The sequence below is a fragment of the Mugil cephalus genome, chromosome 9 (genome assembly GCF_022458985.1).
Source record: "Mugil cephalus isolate CIBA_MC_2020 chromosome 9, CIBA_Mcephalus_1.1, whole genome shotgun sequence".
Taxonomy (NCBI): Eukaryota; Metazoa; Chordata; class Actinopteri; order Mugiliformes; family Mugilidae; genus Mugil; species Mugil cephalus.
This window is the reverse complement of record NC_061778.1, coordinates 2233104-2249591: the sequence shown is the minus strand read 5'-3', so window position 1 is coordinate 2249591 and position 16488 is coordinate 2233104. Positions and strand designations below refer to the sequence as shown.

At 43.0% G+C, this 16488-nt stretch overlaps 1 protein-coding gene across 4 annotated transcripts in view; it reads right to left on the bottom strand.

Moving 5' to 3' along the window:
- Nucleotides 1-5853: 5853 nt before the first annotated feature.
- The window catches only part of pak1 (p21 protein (Cdc42/Rac)-activated kinase 1), a 43046-nt gene continuing 32411 nt past the window's right edge, over nt 5854-16488 (bottom strand). For 3 of the 4 annotated variants that reach the window (XM_047593492.1, XM_047593493.1, XM_047593494.1), the window contains 12 exons: nt 16034-16071; nt 15162-15275; nt 13597-13888; nt 13043-13066; nt 11409-11472; nt 11256-11304; nt 11035-11147; nt 9681-9798; nt 9037-9136; nt 8737-8933; nt 7269-7406; nt 5854-6346 (listed from right to left, as the gene is read on the bottom strand). In XM_047593492.1, the coding sequence (XP_047449448.1) occupies nt 6260-6346; nt 7269-7406; nt 8737-8933; nt 9037-9136; nt 9681-9798; nt 11035-11147; nt 11256-11304; nt 11409-11472; nt 13043-13066; nt 13597-13888; nt 15162-15275; nt 16034-16071 (1334 nt within the window). In that variant the 3' untranslated portion in view covers nt 5854-6259. The remainder of the gene's footprint in view (nt 6347-7268; nt 7407-8736; nt 8934-9036; nt 9137-9680; nt 9799-11034; nt 11148-11255; nt 11305-11408; nt 11473-13042; nt 13067-13596; nt 13889-15161; nt 15276-16033; nt 16072-16488) is intronic. The other variant, XM_047593495.1, reaches the window with a different exon arrangement.

Genomic DNA, 16488 nt, shown 5'->3' with positions numbered 1-16488 from the left:
GCTGATTACTCTGAGTTTCTCTGTGGAGGCTGTTGTTTTGTAGCTTGTTCCAAAATATGCATCATCACTAAACCCTCGAGAGCTCAAGATAAAAATCTGCAGCAGCTTTACAGACTTCGTACTCGGACTAAATAAACCTTCGTCGTCCAATCAGCCGCCTGCACGTGTCATCTGCTGCCGTGCATGAGGAGGAGGAGGAGGAGGAGGAGGAGGTGGAGGAGGTGGAGGAGGAGGACAAGGAGGAGGAGGAGGAGGAGGAGGAGGAGGAGGAGGAGGGGAGGAGAGGAGGAGGAGGGAGGGGAGGAGGAGGGAGGAGAGGGAGGAGAGAGGAGGGGAGGAAGAGGAGGGAGAGGAGGGAGAGGAGGAGGAGGGAGGAGGAGGTGAGGGAGAGAGGGAAGAGGAGGGGGAGGAGGAGGAAAGAGGAGGAGGAGGAGGGAAGAGGAGGGAGGAAGGAGGAGGAGGAGGAGGGGGAAGAGGAGGAGGAGGAGGAAGAGGAGGGGGGAAGAGGAGGAGGAGGAAGGAGTGGAGGGGAGGACAAGGAGGAGGAGGAGGGGAAGAAGAGAAGAGGAGGTGAGGAAGGAGGAGGAGAGGAGAGAGGGGAAGAGGAGGGGAGGAGGAGGAGGAGGAGGAAGAGAAGGGGAGAGGAGGAGAAGGAGAGGAAGGAGGGGAGGAGGAGAGGGAGAGGAGGAGGAAGGAGAAGCAGGAAGCAAAACATGAAGAAGGAGATGGAGGAAGAAAACAAGTAGTCAAGGAAAAGGAAAGTAAAGATAAGAAAAGAGAGAAGAAAGAGGGAAGAGAAGGGAGGGTAACGGGATGGAGACACGTAGAGAGGGGGGAGAGTGACTGGAAAGTAAAATAAGAATATGAAGAAGAGCGTTCACTGCTATAGTTGATAGAGGATGCTACAAAGGACGGACGGGGGAGGAGGAAGGAGTGAGAGGAGGAGGAGGAGGACGAGGAGGAGTTGAGGAGGAGGAAGAGGAGGGAGAGGAGGACAAGGAGGAGTGAGAGGAGGGAAGAGGGGAAGGAGGAGAGGAAGGGAGGGAAGGAGGAGGAGGAGGGTGAGAGAGGAGGAGGAGAAGAGGAGAGAGGAGAGGAAGAAAGGAGGACGAGAGGAGGAGGAGGAGGAGGAGGAGGAGGAGGAGGAGGACGGGGAGGAGGAGGAGGTGGAGGAGGAGGAGGAGGGGGAAGAGGAGGGGGAAGAGGAGGTGGAGGAGGAGGACGAGGAGGACGAGGAGGAGGAGGAGGAGGACGAGGAGGAGGAGGAGGAGGTGGAGGAGGTGGAGGAGGAGGACGAGGAGGACGAGGAGGAGGAGGAGGAGGAGGAGGAGGGGGAAGAGGAGGAGGAGGAGGAGGAGGAGGTGGAGGAGGAGGAGGCTCAGACTCAGCCTGAGTTCTCTCAGCTGAAGCATTAATGAAAGTTTAACATTATGCAACGACCAGCACTGAATCCTCTGCAGAGTCACAGATACAAACCAAAGTCTCATTCTCCATCAGCCTGGAGATGAAAGCGAAGCTCGTCTATAGCGAAACGTTAATTACCACTTTTAATGAAACTAGAATGAGAAGAAACGTAGGTGAGATGTGAGATTTCCAGGCTGCAGACGGATTTAAGCTCCTTTCTGCGGCTGAAGAACAGCGGTTTACATAATTGACTCAGAAGCTTTAGAGTTTTCTGGACTGTTAGGAAATCAGGTTATAAATAAAATTAAACCTTATTATTTCACTTGTCACGCAAGTTTAACACTGTTTACTTCACCTTGCGCCCTAATCTGGAAGTTTCCAGAATAGTTCACAGCTACTGGATGCTTCAATATCCAAATAAATTAGTCAACATGAGCAAATATTTGACAATTTAAAGATATTTATTCAAAGATATTCACCATTTAAGGCTTTTTAACCTCTTATCAATCCAGCCTTTTTGCAAAAACCTCCTATTAAGGACATACCAAAGTAAATTGAATTCTGTTAATGAACATTTTTCAGCTCATTCATGGTCTCGGTCTCTTTTAAAAGTCAAGACTCTGAAGTTTCTATCACAAAAGTCAGAATCTCTCTAAGTGGTTTAGTTCTTGAGGAATCAAAGTTGAAACACAGTTAAAAAAAATCAGAATAAGTTGCTGGGTTCACCTGAATTATTTTATTTTGAAAGAATGTGTAATGACTTTTATCAATGAAACCAGAAGAAAATAACATATTGCATCTTGCAGCATTTACTCAAACACAACTCATGCACAGAGGAATGTTAAAGGGTTTAGGGCCTGAAAATTAAAGCTACCTGTGCAAGAAATAGTAAGAAATAGTAGGTAAAAACATGGGTGAGTAACGAGATACAGGCTAAAAAAGGATAAAGATTCCAGAGGAACCTTCGCTTCTCATTCTCAGGTAGGAAAGAGACTGAACGGAGAAACCGGGATAATCTCTGCTGTGAAATACTGAGCAGCTTTAGGAACAAAACACTCAGATTATGTGATTTCCTCCGCGGCCGAGATGGAAACTGGTCGTAATAACAGTCAATTATCGCTGCGCCTCAGAGACAAAGAGACGTTTTATCGTCTTCACGCTGCGTCTGTGTTCAAGGTCACGTCACTGGAGTCGTGAGATGAAACACAGACGCACGTTTTCCTTCTACTCGCTGCAAACAAACCGGACAAACAGGAGCCCTGCACGGATCACAAACCTCCTGACTGACCCGTGGTACGAGGGAAAAGGTTCGATTCCTCCTAAACAGACTGCAGAAAGTCACAGAGCGCCCCCTGGCTGCAGTACAGGTCATAGCTGCACCTCCTCTTTGTTAAGGCTCTGTTAAAGTACAACGAGACGTAAAGGTAGTAGCCTACGATAATGTAATAACTCCACCCAAACACTAGTGGGCGCTGTGGCTTTTTTGCCACTTGGGTAAATTTTAGTTTCTACTTCCTGCTTCACTTTCAACGGTTTGTTGATGCTGTATGTTCCAAAGAAGCTTTAAGCTCCAAAAACACATTAAAAAAAGGCTAAAAGACAGAACAACACTGTGGATTTCAAGCTGACAAAACCCTTTCACAACAAACTGGACCATCACTTGGATTTAGACGCAGTTGGATCAAACTAAAACACTAAAATACACATCAAATAAAAAACATTTTTCAAGGTTGTTTTCTGTCGTTTTAGGTCGTTAATATAAAGCGTCAGTCTTTTGTATAAGTTTTGTTTTATTTCTTAGTTATTTGAAGCTGTAGAAACAGGTTGTGACATAATGGCGACCATCAGTTGCCATGCCAACCGCTCCATGAATTAAATTGAATCGTATTAAATTAAATTATAAACGATCTCAGCGTGTAATCCAGCTTTTCCTTATAAATGGTGGAGGTAGAGCAGAGTGTGGTATTAGTTAAACACGAGCGGGTCTGGAGGAAGTGTGGGCGGGGCATCGATACCGTGGCTCCGCCCACAGACCGAACTTAGAGGAAGTGGAGTGTGTTTAGTCCATATTTATAAACAGTCTATGCTCCCAACGCGTCGCTCCCCAGTTTAACCTCCTGAGGCCCTGTGTCCTCATACGGGGAAGTTAAGTTTGTTTTATGCTTTTTAACTTTTCTAGTTTAATTTTACAGGCAAATTCCATCAATAGTGATGAGCTATAACTATTATTAAGTACCCGATTAAGGACGTTGGGACTTTATTATTTAGAATTCAGCTTTTGCAAAGCAACGTTCAGACGTGAAAATTAACAGTTTATTTTTTTTATATATATTATAATATTGAGTTTTTATTGTTCTTAGGTCCCAAATAAAGAGAAAATTAAAAGAACTTGATACCAAACTAAAGTTCTGGTCCCAGGAGGTTAAAATAAACACGGACCAAGTTTTCATTTTTTCTCCAGTTTTATTTTATTTTATTTATTTTTTTTGTATTTTCTCATAAATCAAAATGACTTATAAACAGATAAATTATGGCTCTGATACACCGGAGGGGTGAAGACTTCATCTGACCTTCCTCGCTCTGAAACACCGGACTGGACCGAGTCTGAATCCCTTCGCTTCAAACTGCTTCTCATCGAGGATGAATATTTAAGTTTCAGGAACAAACTCTGAGCTCAGACATGAGCTGAGATCAAAGAAAAAACTGGAGCAGAAACCCGGAGAAAGTAGGTTCATAGCAGGTTCCTCGTGTCTTTAAAAGAAGTGAAGAGAAACAGGAAGTAGCTGATGATATTTGCATTTCTTTGCTCAAGTACGTGACACTTCCTCTCTTTAAAGGTGGAATAAAAGCTCAGAGGAGGAGCACGTTAAAGACAAAGAGGAGAATAAATCCTCAGGGTTTAGCTCAGAAGGATCATTCCTGGGGTTTTTCCTCCAGTTTTCTCTTGTATTTATTTAAAAAACACCAGACGGATTTCGGTCGGTTCTGCCTCTAGGATTCAGACCAGGACTCACAAACACACGGCGGCAGCAGTTTGAGGCCGTTTAAACACCTTTAAATATATATGTGTGTGAGCTTTATGATGTCTGTTTGCTTCATTTCTCCCACATGTAAGAGCTTCACAGCAGATTCAAACCGAGCCAATATAAAAAAAAACATGTGGCTTCATGTGGAGATGGACAGAAGAGTAACAGTCATTAACTGAGCACCTGGAGTTGAATTTATTTAATGAAAATAAACTGGTTGGAGGTCGATCCAGTTGCATGCAAAGTTTTTTTTTTTATTTTTTTTGTCTGTTTTGGTAGAAACAGAATTAAATCCAAACCTCAAAATGTTGCCGCGTGTCTTCACCTTCAGACCAAAGTTTTTTTTTTAAAGTCTTTCCCCTTTGAAACAGTTTAAGGCCAGAGGTTCGTTAACTCCACAGTAAAAACTAAAAACAACAAAAAGACAGAGCAGAGTTTTGGGAAACGTTTTCTTAAGGATTCAACAGCTTTTCAAAATAAATCCTCAAAAATCATCTGGCAAAAAGAAAAACTGATTGTTGTGTCCTTTTTTTTTAAACACAGTTATTTTATTTATTTATTTTTTGCTTGTAAAATATACACCTCAGAAAAAACATCGTCCCGTCATTCTTCTGAAAATAGGATTAAGATCTGATCTTTCCTTCGTGTCCTTCGTGGATCATCACAACTCAGCATCATCATTATTATTTTGTTTTGTGTGTTTTTTTTTTCTTTTTCTCTCTCAATCTTAAACGTACCATTTAAAAATAAAAATACAAAAGGTTGTCGACATGCACATTCTCTCCCTCACAGTCTCAGCATCGAACCTGCAGACGGTGAAACCTCGGAGCCGCAGACGCAGACGTTCACTCGCCTCATTTTCCTTTTTATTTATTTTTTGTTTGTTTGTTTTTGCTGCTTTTAGCTTTAAATGGAACCAGGAGTGACTCAGACTCTTCTTTTAGGGCTCAGAGGTAAAATTAAATAAAAGATTTCATGTGGTTAAACTTAAACTATTGAAGCTTTTTTTTTTGGAAATGGAAATAATAATAATAATAATAAGCTGCAAAATCTTCATTTCAGACCCAGAATCTGAGACAAGAACTAGAAATAAATAAATCTGACTTGGATCATTTCTTTTCCTGCAGGAGTTTTTCCTTGTTTATCGGTTTATTTTTTTTGTGTGCTCCTCTCAGGTTTCTGCAGCGAGGACCGAACTGAACCGTGCGTCCGTCTGCGGCTCCGGGGACGAAACCAGTGTTTCCTCGTTTTAATTAATATTAATAATCTAACTCACAGCTCACACTGCAGACACGGCAGAGAACCGAACACCGAACCTGCTCCGCGTCAGAAACTACACAAGGTAACGCTACAATCAAAGGAATTAACAGCCCACCACCTCCCCCCTCCCTCACCCCCCCCCCCCCCCCACCCCCCCCCCCCCCACACAGAAAGAAAACCTGATTCATATGAAAATGCACTTTTCAGACGAAATGAATGAAACGGTCGGGATGTGAATGATGGAGTCATGATGGAGGATGCTGGTCGGCTGCTGTGGTCCAGGGGGGGTTTGTTTACTTTAAAAAGCAGAAACTCCCATGAGTCTTTGGGGCTCTGTTCAGGAACACCTCCCCCCTCCTCCTCCCCCCTCCTCCCCCCTCCTCACCCCCACCACCGAGGAGTCGCTCAGTGACGTCGGGTTTCTTCCCGTCCCGGTCCAGTGGAGAGTCAAAAAGGGGGTGAGAAGGGTGGAAGGAGGGACAGAGAGAGGAGGAGGGAGGGGGGAGGAGGTGGGAGGAGGTGGGAGGAGGCGTTCGAACCAGCCGGGAGACGACGACGCCGCCGCGGGACTAGCGGTTGTTCTTGGCCGCTTCTTTGGCCGCGAGGATGAGAGGAGTCAGACTGGACAGAGGCTTCGCCATTTTCAGGAACTGATGCTGAGGAACAGGAAGAGGAAGAGGAAGAGGAAGAGGATTTAATAAAAAGAGGAAACGTCTGAACATGTGTTTAATGTTTATTCTTTGGTGTTTAGTTCAGTTGGAGCTGCTGTTTTATTTAATGGTTCTAATCTGGTTCTTTTTTAATTCACATTTAGTTAAACATCTTAAAAATATATGGATATACAGTAAATGCACCTTCTTTTATTTATTTTATATAACTATAGATTATTATAATAATTATACATTATATATTATATTATATTTAATTCTAATTAACATCATTAAAATAATTATTCAAATACTTTTAATTTAAAAAAAAACGATTATTTTAAGTTATTTAAGATTCAAGATTTAGTTTGTTCACACAAAAACTCAAAAATATTCCTCAATGACATTTAGTTTTAGCTAAATATTTAAGTATTTTCCTTTTATGTTGCCTTTAATATGTTTTACTCTTCATAATATACTTTTTAATCTTTTTATTGGTAGTTATGTATTTTTCTTACTTTACAGATATAATGTAGACAGAAATGCTTAAGTTTAAAATAAGCATTTAAGTATTTTTAATTTAAAACAGATTTAAGTTTTGATTTTGATTTAAGATTTGAGCTTAAAATATATTTTAATGTGAACGTCACAGTATTTTTCCACTTATTGACACTTGAGCCAAACATCAACCATAAAATATTATTTGGACATTTAATAAAAACAACATAATGTTTTACAAGATAAGATACGAGTGTAAACAAATCATCTAAATAAATGAAACACATCTTAGAGGAGGGATTTAACGTTTTACACATATATATGTCATACATCCTGTTCTCCTCCTTTCATTTTTTATTTGTGTGTGTGTTTTGTTTGTCTTGTTGTTGTTGTTGTTGTTGTTGTTGTTGTTGTGTCGTTGTCGTTGTCGTACCTGCAGCAGCTCTTTAGCTGAGCCTCTCTTCTCCACGTCCATCTCCAGACATCGGTTCAGAAAGTCTCTGAATGTCGTCGACAGCTTCTCTGGGTTCTGCAGCTCTGGGGTCCCGTTGGTAGCGATGAGATACAGCGCCTAAAAAAAAACAACAACAACAAACACAGTTTGTTTAGTTTGTTACTCTGTAAATTGTAAAGACGTCCAGTCAACAACTGTGCATCGTTTTAAACCACCAACACTCAGCTCTTCTGCACAGACACATGTTAATAAAGTCTCATATTCTTTATTCTGCTTTTACATGGTTGATTTTGTTTATTTTGTTGGTGTGTTATGTTGATGTCTGTATATGTTTGTGATAAAGTATGTTTCCACTGTGATGCGCAGTATTAGGAATGTTCTGGTGCCGCCTAGTGGCGGTTCTGATGAACGACACTGAGGCGGCTGTGAAAAGGTGTCAATGAGATTCATCATTAAACTCTAATGTGTTTGACTCTAGTTTATTATCCACAGTTATGTTTCCACTACATGTCAGAGGACGTTTTACACTTTTTATTCTCTTTTTAAAAATAAAACCTGACGTGATGAGATTATTCATCCCCTGTCGGTATTTAAATCAAACCGTTAGCGATTAATGCGTCTGAAGATTTACCTTTTAAACTATTTATTTTTAATTTATTTTACTGCTCTAGTAGTTGGCATTTTTTGTGTTTTTATTCATGCATTTATTTATTTATGTTGTGCCTTAAGTCTTAGCATTGTTGTTGTTATTATTATATACTATTTATAGGGAGTTGTGTTTATCTGGCCTCTGGTGTTTCCTCTCCTACGACAGAGTTTCCACAGTTCTTGTTCCTGTGAATATTGTTTTTATTTATTCTATTCATAACGAATTCATATTTTTAAGTCGTGTATCTGTCTGTACATGATGTGGGTGTGTGTCTGTGTTGGAGGAGGGCATCTTTTGCATCTTTTGTGCTACTTTTAGTAAGAAAAGTGGTTTTCAAATAATTGATGTGACTGGTTCTCTTTCTATCGTTGCTTCTCCATCTCTGCTATTTTCAAATCGATAGTTTTGGATCAATAAAGAATCTGTGAGGTTGACTGAGGAGGATTAGAGACAAACATTAGTACGAAGTGAAAGGATGTGAAGTCTTTGAATTTTGCTTGATATGATTTGTGAGGAAAGGACAGGATCACTTCTGCTTCTGCTTCCTTTCTTGAACAAACTATTTATTTCTGGATGAAGATGAGACTGTTTATTTGAGTTTAACATTATATTGTTCTGTTTTTATTCCTGTTTGTTTTATCATCCTATAAATGATCCTTAACATCTGTCCACACTTTGATTTTAAAACGTCTTGATTTCAAAGTCTTGAAAATGTAAAAACACAGCGAAACAGATTGACACTGGATGAGTTTTATAAAATAAGCTAAAACCGGCCCCGTGTATGACCCTGGTCCTCACCCTGAGCGGGTTTTCATTCAGGTAGGGGGGCTCCCCCTCCACCATCTCTATGGCCATGATGCCCAGGGACCAGATGTCCACTTTGGGGCCGTAGGCTTTACGGGTCACCACCTCCGGCGCCATCCAGTACGGAGTCCCCACCATGGTGCTGCGTTTGCTCTGCTCGGGAGTGATCTGAGCGCAGAATCCAAAGTCAGCTGCCAAGGAGAAGGAGAAGGAAAGAGATACACAGATAAATAATTAAATAAACGATGGTAAAAATAAACCGGAGGTGAAAGAATGAGGTGACGTTTGACGGACTGAGTTTGACGGAGCCGTCCATTCCCAGCAGGATGTTGTCGCTCTTGATGTCTCGATGGATCACCTGGTTCGAGTGGAGGAACTCCAGCGCCTGGAGACACTGGACAGAAAGACACAGAGACACAGAGACGTGAGACAAACCAACACCAGAAAACTAGAGTTTAAAATGTGAATCACTGGCTGATGAGAACATGAATTAGTCCTGTCAACATAAACAAATATAAGAAGAATAATAAGAATAATATTACAGATTTATGCACAAAATGCACTGAGGTGAACTAGACAATCCATTTATACAAACATGCACATTTATATATATTATATAAAAAGATATTACTATTTTTAACATTTTGACTTTGATTTTGCACGTTTACAATCCACCTCACACATAGATAAACAGACAGATAGATAGATATATAGATAGATAGATAGATAGATAGACAGATAGATAGATAGATAGATAGATAGATAGATAGATAGATAGATAGATAGATAGATAGATAAACAGATAGATAGATAGATAGATAGATAGATAGATAGATAGATAGATAGATAGATAGATAGATAGATAGATAGATAGATAGATAGATAGATAGATAGATAGATGTGAACTATATGTGTTTTTGTATTCAGTGGCCTCTCACCTCTCTGCAAACAGCAGCGATCTGAGCTTCGTCCATGCACGTTTCCGTGACGACGTCAGTCAGCGAACCCCCGGCCAGATACTCCATCACCACCCACAGCTCGTCACCCACCAGGTAACTACGGCAACCGGAGAGAAATCACCGCTCGTGTTACTGCGCCACATTCTCCAGGTGAAAATGGAGGAGAGTCCCTCCCCCCCTCCCTCCCTCCCCCTCTCCCCCCTCCCTCCTCCCTCCACATACAGATTTATGTCCCTCCTCCAAACACACACACAGTAAATCAGCCACATGGAAAATGCCGTTTCCACGGCGACGGCTGTGTTTGTCACCGGCTCCTCAGCGCAGACAGGTAACTACGGCAACCGTCCTTCACCTCCACATACTTACACACGTGCTCAGCTGTTACCGAGGAAACCGACCCCCCCCCCCCCCAAACCCCACCCCCCCCAAAAGAGCCCTGACCCATCGAGTCTCCTCTTCCTCCAGCTTTACTTCCCATTCTCCTCCTCCTCCTCCTCCTCCTCTTCCTCCCCTTTCTCTTTCTTCGCTTTCTTCTCACTTTCTTCTCCTCCTCCTCTTCCTTTTCCCTGTTTTCCTCCTTTTCTTCTCCTTCCTCCTTTTCTTATTCTTCCTCCTATTCCTCCACTTCCTTTACTTCCCCATTCTCTTCTTCCTCTTTCTTTTCTTTCTCATTCTCTTCTTGCTCCTCCTCCTCCTCCTCCTCCTCTCTCTTCTCTCCTCCTCTTTTCTCCTCTTCTCTTCTCTCCTCCACCTCCTCCTCCTCTCTCATCCTCCTCCTCTCTCCTCATCCTCTCTCCTCATCCTCCTCCTCTCTCTCTCATCTCCTCTCTCCTCCTCCTCCTCTCTCCTCCTCCTCCTCTCTCCTCTCTCTCTCCTCCTCCTCCTCTCTCTCCTCCTCTCTCCTCTCTCCTCCTCCTCTCTCTCCTCCTCTCTCTCTCTCCTCTCTCTCCTCCATCCTCCTCTCCTCCTTCTCTCCCCCCTCCTCCTCTCTCTCCTCCCTCCTCCTCCTCCTCCTCTCTCTCCTCCTCCTCTCCTCTCCTCCTCCTCCTCTCTCCTCCTCTCTCTCTCCTCCTCTCTCTCCTCCTCTCTCCCTCTCTCCTCCTCTCTCTCTCCTCCTCTCTCCTCTCTCTCCTCCTCCTCCTCCTCTCTCCTCCTCTCTCCCTCCTCTCCTCCTCCTCTCTTATCCTCTCTCTCCTCCTCTCTCTCTCCTCCTCCTCCTCTCTCCTCTCCTCTCTTATCCTCCTCCCTCCTCCTCCTCTCTCCTCCTCTCTCCTCTCCTCTCTCCTCCTCCCCGCTGATGACCAGCCGCAGTGGTCATAATGTTATGGCGTACCTGTCCAGGTAGTTGACGATGTTGGGGTTCTTGTTTTCCCTCATCACCAGGATCTCGTTGATGATCAGCTCCTTCTTTGGCTGCTGCTGCAGATTCATCTGTTTAATGGCCACCTGAGATAGAGAGAATAAAATAAAAAATAAAAAACGAGGAGGAGGAGAAAGAGATGGAGAGAGAGGAGGAGGAGTAGAAGGAGGAGGAGGAGGAGGAGGAGACTGTACCTCCTGTCCGGTGGCGACGTCTATGGCCGTGTACACGGTTCCCGACGCCCTGGAAACAAACACATGAAACACATTTAGTCCAGAAAAACAAAAAAAAGAAAGTTCAAACATTTAGTTTTAAATGTTTTAAAGAAAAGAAAACATGAAACTCACCCTTGACCGATCTTCTCAAAGCGAGTGTATTTCTTCTTGGGGTCTCCGACACTCACGATGGTGCCTGAGTCAGAAAGAAAGAAAGAAAGAAAGAAAGAAAGAAAGAAAGAAAGAAAGAAAGAAAGAAAGAAGAGAAATGAGTCGAGACGTGAAACAAGCAAATAAACAAAAAAAACCACGAGAAACTTCAAAGGTTAAAAACGAAAAGTCGACTGAATCTGAATCAATAGAAAAAACTATCAATTCATCACATTCAATGTAGCATGCGGAGAAAAGGAGGAGGAGGAGGAGGAGAGAGGAGAGAGGAGAGAGGAGGAGAGAGGAGGAGGAGGAGGAAGAGGAGGAGAGAGAAGAGGAGGAGAGAGAAGAGGAGGAGGAGGGAGAAGAGGAGGAGGTGGAGGAGGAGGACGAGGAGGAGGAGGACGAGGAGGAGGGGGAGAGGAGGAGGAGGAGGAGGAGGAAGGGAGGAGGAGGAGGAGGAAGAGGAGGAGGACGAGGAGGAGGGGGAAGAGGAGGAGGAGGAGGAGGAGGAAGAGGAGGAGGAGGAGGAAGAGGAGGAGGACGAGGAGGAGGAGGAGGAGGAGGAGGAGGGGGAGGGGAGAGAGAGGAGGAGAGAGGTGGAGAGAGAAGAGGAGGAGAGAGAAGAGGAGGAGGAGGGAGAAGAGGAGGAGGTGGAGGAGGAGGACGAGGAGGAGGAGGAGGATGAGGGGGAGGAGGAGGATGAGGGGGAGGAGGAGGAGGACGAGGAGGAGGGGGAAGAGGAGGAGGAGGAAGAGGAGGAGGAAGAGGAGGAGGAGGAGGAAGAGGAGGAGGACGAGGAGGAGGAGGAGAGGAGGGGGGGAGGAAGGGAGGAGGAGGAGAGGAGGTGGAGGGAGGAGGAGAGAGAGGAGGGGAGAGAGGAGGAGGAGGAGGGTTAGGGAGGAGGAGAGAGGAGGAGGAGGAGGAGGAGGAGAGGAGAGAGGAGGAGGAGAGAGGAGGAGAGAGGAGAGAGGAGAGGAGGAGGAGAGAGAGAGGAAGAGAGGAGGAGGAGGAGAAAGAGGAGGAGGAGGAGGAGAGAGGAGAGAGGAGGAGAGAGGAGAGGAGGAGGAGGAGAGAGAGGAAGAGAGGAGGAGGAGGAGGAGGAAGAAGGAAGAGGAGAGAGGAGAGAGAGAGAGAGGAGAGAGGAGGAGGAGGAAGAGGAGGAGGAAGAAGGAAGAGGGGAGAGGAGAGAGAGAAGAGGAGAGAGGAGGAGAGGAGGCGGAGGAGAGAGGAGGATGAGAGAGGAGGAGTGAGGAGGAGAGAGGAGAGAGGAGGCGGAGAGAGGAGGAGAGGAGGAGGAGAGAGGAGAGAGGAGGAAGAAGATGGAGAAAGTAGAGAGAGGGAGAACAGGAGTGAATGAGAAATGAGAAGAGAAGAAGAAGAAGAAGAAGAAGAAGGGGGGGAGAGAGGAGGAGGAGGAGAGAGGAGGTGAGAAGAAGAAGAAGAGGAGGTGGGGGTTGAGGGGGGGTCAGGTTTGTCTGGGATCATTGATCCAGAGCAGGAAGTGATTCCAGGTGAAAACTTGGAGTCTCTCTGTCTGAGATGATGGACAGAGACAAGGACCAATCAGACGTGGGGACTGAACAGAGGGGGCGGGGTCAGTTTCCTGGTCTTACCAGCAGAGGGAGACCTGAGCACATCTGGGCGGGCGTTGGGGAGGGGGGGCATGTTTTAAAAAACATATACAGGCTTTTATTGGTGGAACGTTAGAAACACAGCGAACACGAACTGGAGTCTCATTTAAAAAGTTACAACCAGCTTTTACTGCATCTACTTTATTTTATTTGTGTCGTTCTGGAAGATGCAGAAGCTTCTGGAGAATATTCTGTAAATAACATCATTAATCGAGATTAAAAAAGAACATATAAGTCACTGTGTTTGTTAAATAAAATATTATTATAGAGAAACTGTGTGTGTGTGATAAAAACATAAAAGTGTAAATGAGACTAAAATAACTCGACTCTGCCCTCGTTCTGCTGCAGGTACAACAGCCGCTATTAATAGATGAAACAAATCACAGGACACATAATAGTGACATAAATAGAGCTCAGAGTCACATTTATCCATTAATCATGATGTTTTTTAACAGGAAATCAATTTAAATCATTATTATTGTGACTTCTGTGAGTGCATACATTAATAAATTTAAAAAAAATCAGCTACTACTTACGTAGTTTCTCCAGGATCTCCTCATCAGACATCTTCTTCTTCCTGGTTTTGTCCTGTGGGCGGGGCAGAGAGGGGCCGGGGGCGGGGCTTGCGCTGGGGGGGCTGCCCGGGGCGGCGTCTGGGGGCGGGGCGGGTGTAACGGCGGCGGCGGCGGCGGCGGCGGTGGCGGTGGAGGAGGAGGAGGTGGAGGAGGTGGAGGTGGAGGTGGCGGTCGGTAGAGAGATGGGGGAGGTCGCAGCATCTTTGGTCGGAGGCGGAGGAGGAAGAGGCTCGATCACCGAGCGAGTGTATATCTGGAAGACGAATGGTTAAAGTTTCATGTCTGCCTCAAAATAAAAGTAAAAATTAAATCATTTCAATTCAAATCAAATCAATTAACGTAATGTAAAGTTTCAGAGTTTGTTTTAACCTTTTACAACAGGTTACGATAAGATTATGTTTGGGCTGAGGAGAATTTTTTGAGAGGTTGATTTTTTTGTAAACTGAATTTGTTGAATTTTTGACGTAAATTTTTTTGAAATGTTGAATTTTTTGAGATGATGAATTCTTGACGTAAAATTTTTTGAAGATGGTGAATTTTTTTTGAAATGTTGAATTTTTGATGTTGATTTTTTTGAAATGTTGAATTTTTTAAGAGGTGTTGAATATTTGAGGCACAGTTTTTTAGAAGTACAATTTTGACTTGATTTTTTTCAACATTTTAGGTTGAATTTTTTCAACATTTTAGGTTGAATCTTTCGAGGTGTTTGAATGTTTAAAGTTTTTTTGTAAAAGTTCATACTCAAACTCTGATGGCACTGAAATACTTCCATAGTTGTTCCACAGAATAAAATAAAGCAGAGAGAGGTTACCATGACGATGAGGTGTGTTTGTAGTTGTTTTGGTATCTGCTAGCTTTTTTGAGGGTGAATTTGTTTTAAATGCTGCATTTTTTTAGGTGAATTTTTTAAGAAGATGAAATTTTTGAGATGTTGATTTTTTTGAGATGTTGAATTTTTGATGTTGATTTTTTTTGAAATGTTGAATTATTTTAGGGGTGTCTAATATTTGAGGTAGATTTTGTTAGATGACAAATCTTTGAGATGTTGAATTTCTGACGTAGAATTTTTTGAAATATTGAATATTTGACGTTGGATTTTTAATGTTAAATTTTTGATGTTGAAATTTTTTAAATGTTGAATATTTGAGGTATTTTTTTGAGAGGTTGAAATTTTGAGCTTTGATGTTTAATTTTTTTTAGAGACATTGAATTTTTAATGTTGAATATTTGAGTTTGATTTGTTTTAGATTTAAATTTTTAAGATGTTGAACTTCTGACGTTGAATTTTTTTGAGACGTTCAATATTTTAGGTTGACTTTTTTTGAGGTGTTCAAATGTTTAAAAAAAATTTTAATGTAAAAGTTCATACTCAAACTCTGATGGCACTGAAATACTTCCATAGTTGTTGTTGTTTACCATGACAATCAGGTGTGTGTAGTTGTTTTGGCATCTTTGTTGTTTTATATATATATATATATATATATGTGCTGTATCTACATATATCTGTATAGATGGAGAGAACGTACCGATTTGGTGTGCTCTGGTCGGGGGGCGATCACCGGCGGTGGCTCGGCCTCGTCCTCGTCCTCGTCCTCGGATACGGTCGCTATGGCGGGCGTCTCCGACACGGCCTTGGAGCTCTGCGTGAGGTCACAGGGAGAAAGAGGGCGTGGCCTGAGTGACATCATTGTCAGCTGAGTGATCAGCGACACGAGACCCATCATGGCTTCCTGCAGAGACAACCTCCTCCTCCCTGTCTCTGGTCCGTGTCCTCTTTATCTAAATTTAACCTTCCCTCGCTCTTTCCACCTCTTTTCCTCCCTTTTTCCTGCCTTCATCTCTGCTGCATCCCTCTCGTCTCCTCTCGGTCTCTGACAGTCTGATGCTCGGCCGGTGGCCAAGCTGCAGAGACAGGAATATGGTGAAAGGAGGAAAAGATGCTGATTCACAATGCAGAGAGAGAGGAAGGAGAGGAAGGAGAGGAGGAAGAGGAGGAAGGGGAGGAAGAGGAGTAGTGCCATCATCCTCCCTCCTCATGTTTATTGTCACCTTCACGACTTAGTTTAAAGACACTGTCACAAAAAACGAAGCTTCCTCGTTTATTTCACAGAGAATCAGTGACGTTAAAACTGCGTTTGAAACTTTTAATGAATGAATAAAGTCTGTGAGGTGACTCGGTGATTCATGTGCTTTAGTAATAAAATAAAATAAAAAAGAGCTTTGAAACTTCTTGTCACGCTTTTATACTGAAAATAAATTAAATTTATTCTTTTTTTTTCATTTAGATTTGTTTAAGGTTCAGGAAATCAGTCAAGGACTGAGAGCTGATAAAATCTTACATGGTTAGCTTAGCTTAGCATCAGATTTTAGAATTGAGGCAGTAAATTGAGAGTCTTACTGTTGTGGTGGACGAGGTGAAGGCGTCTGTGTTTTTATCTGTAGGAAGAAGAAAAAAACACAAAATGAGAAACGAGAAAAAAGGGAAACTTGTAAATCTTTAGATTTTAGTGTCAAGGTTTTATTTAGTCTGAGAGACGTGAATATATAAATATAAACCCACGGATCATCTGGTTGTCATGTCTTGTGTCATGTCAGGGAACAAGTTGAGTATTTTAATCCTTTACATTGATGTCAGAAGCAGGAAAAATGGACAAAGAAATTAAATGAAACTTGTCTCATATGCAAGGTTTGCAAAAAAAAAAAAAATTAAAGATAATGGCTGAGGATAACAACACGAGAAATTTATTCCACCACCTAAAGAACAACCACAGGCCAGAAAATGTGGAGACGGACTGAGATTAGAATATGTTTTATCATGATTTTTGTCGGGAGACATTTTTTAGCCGATATCGT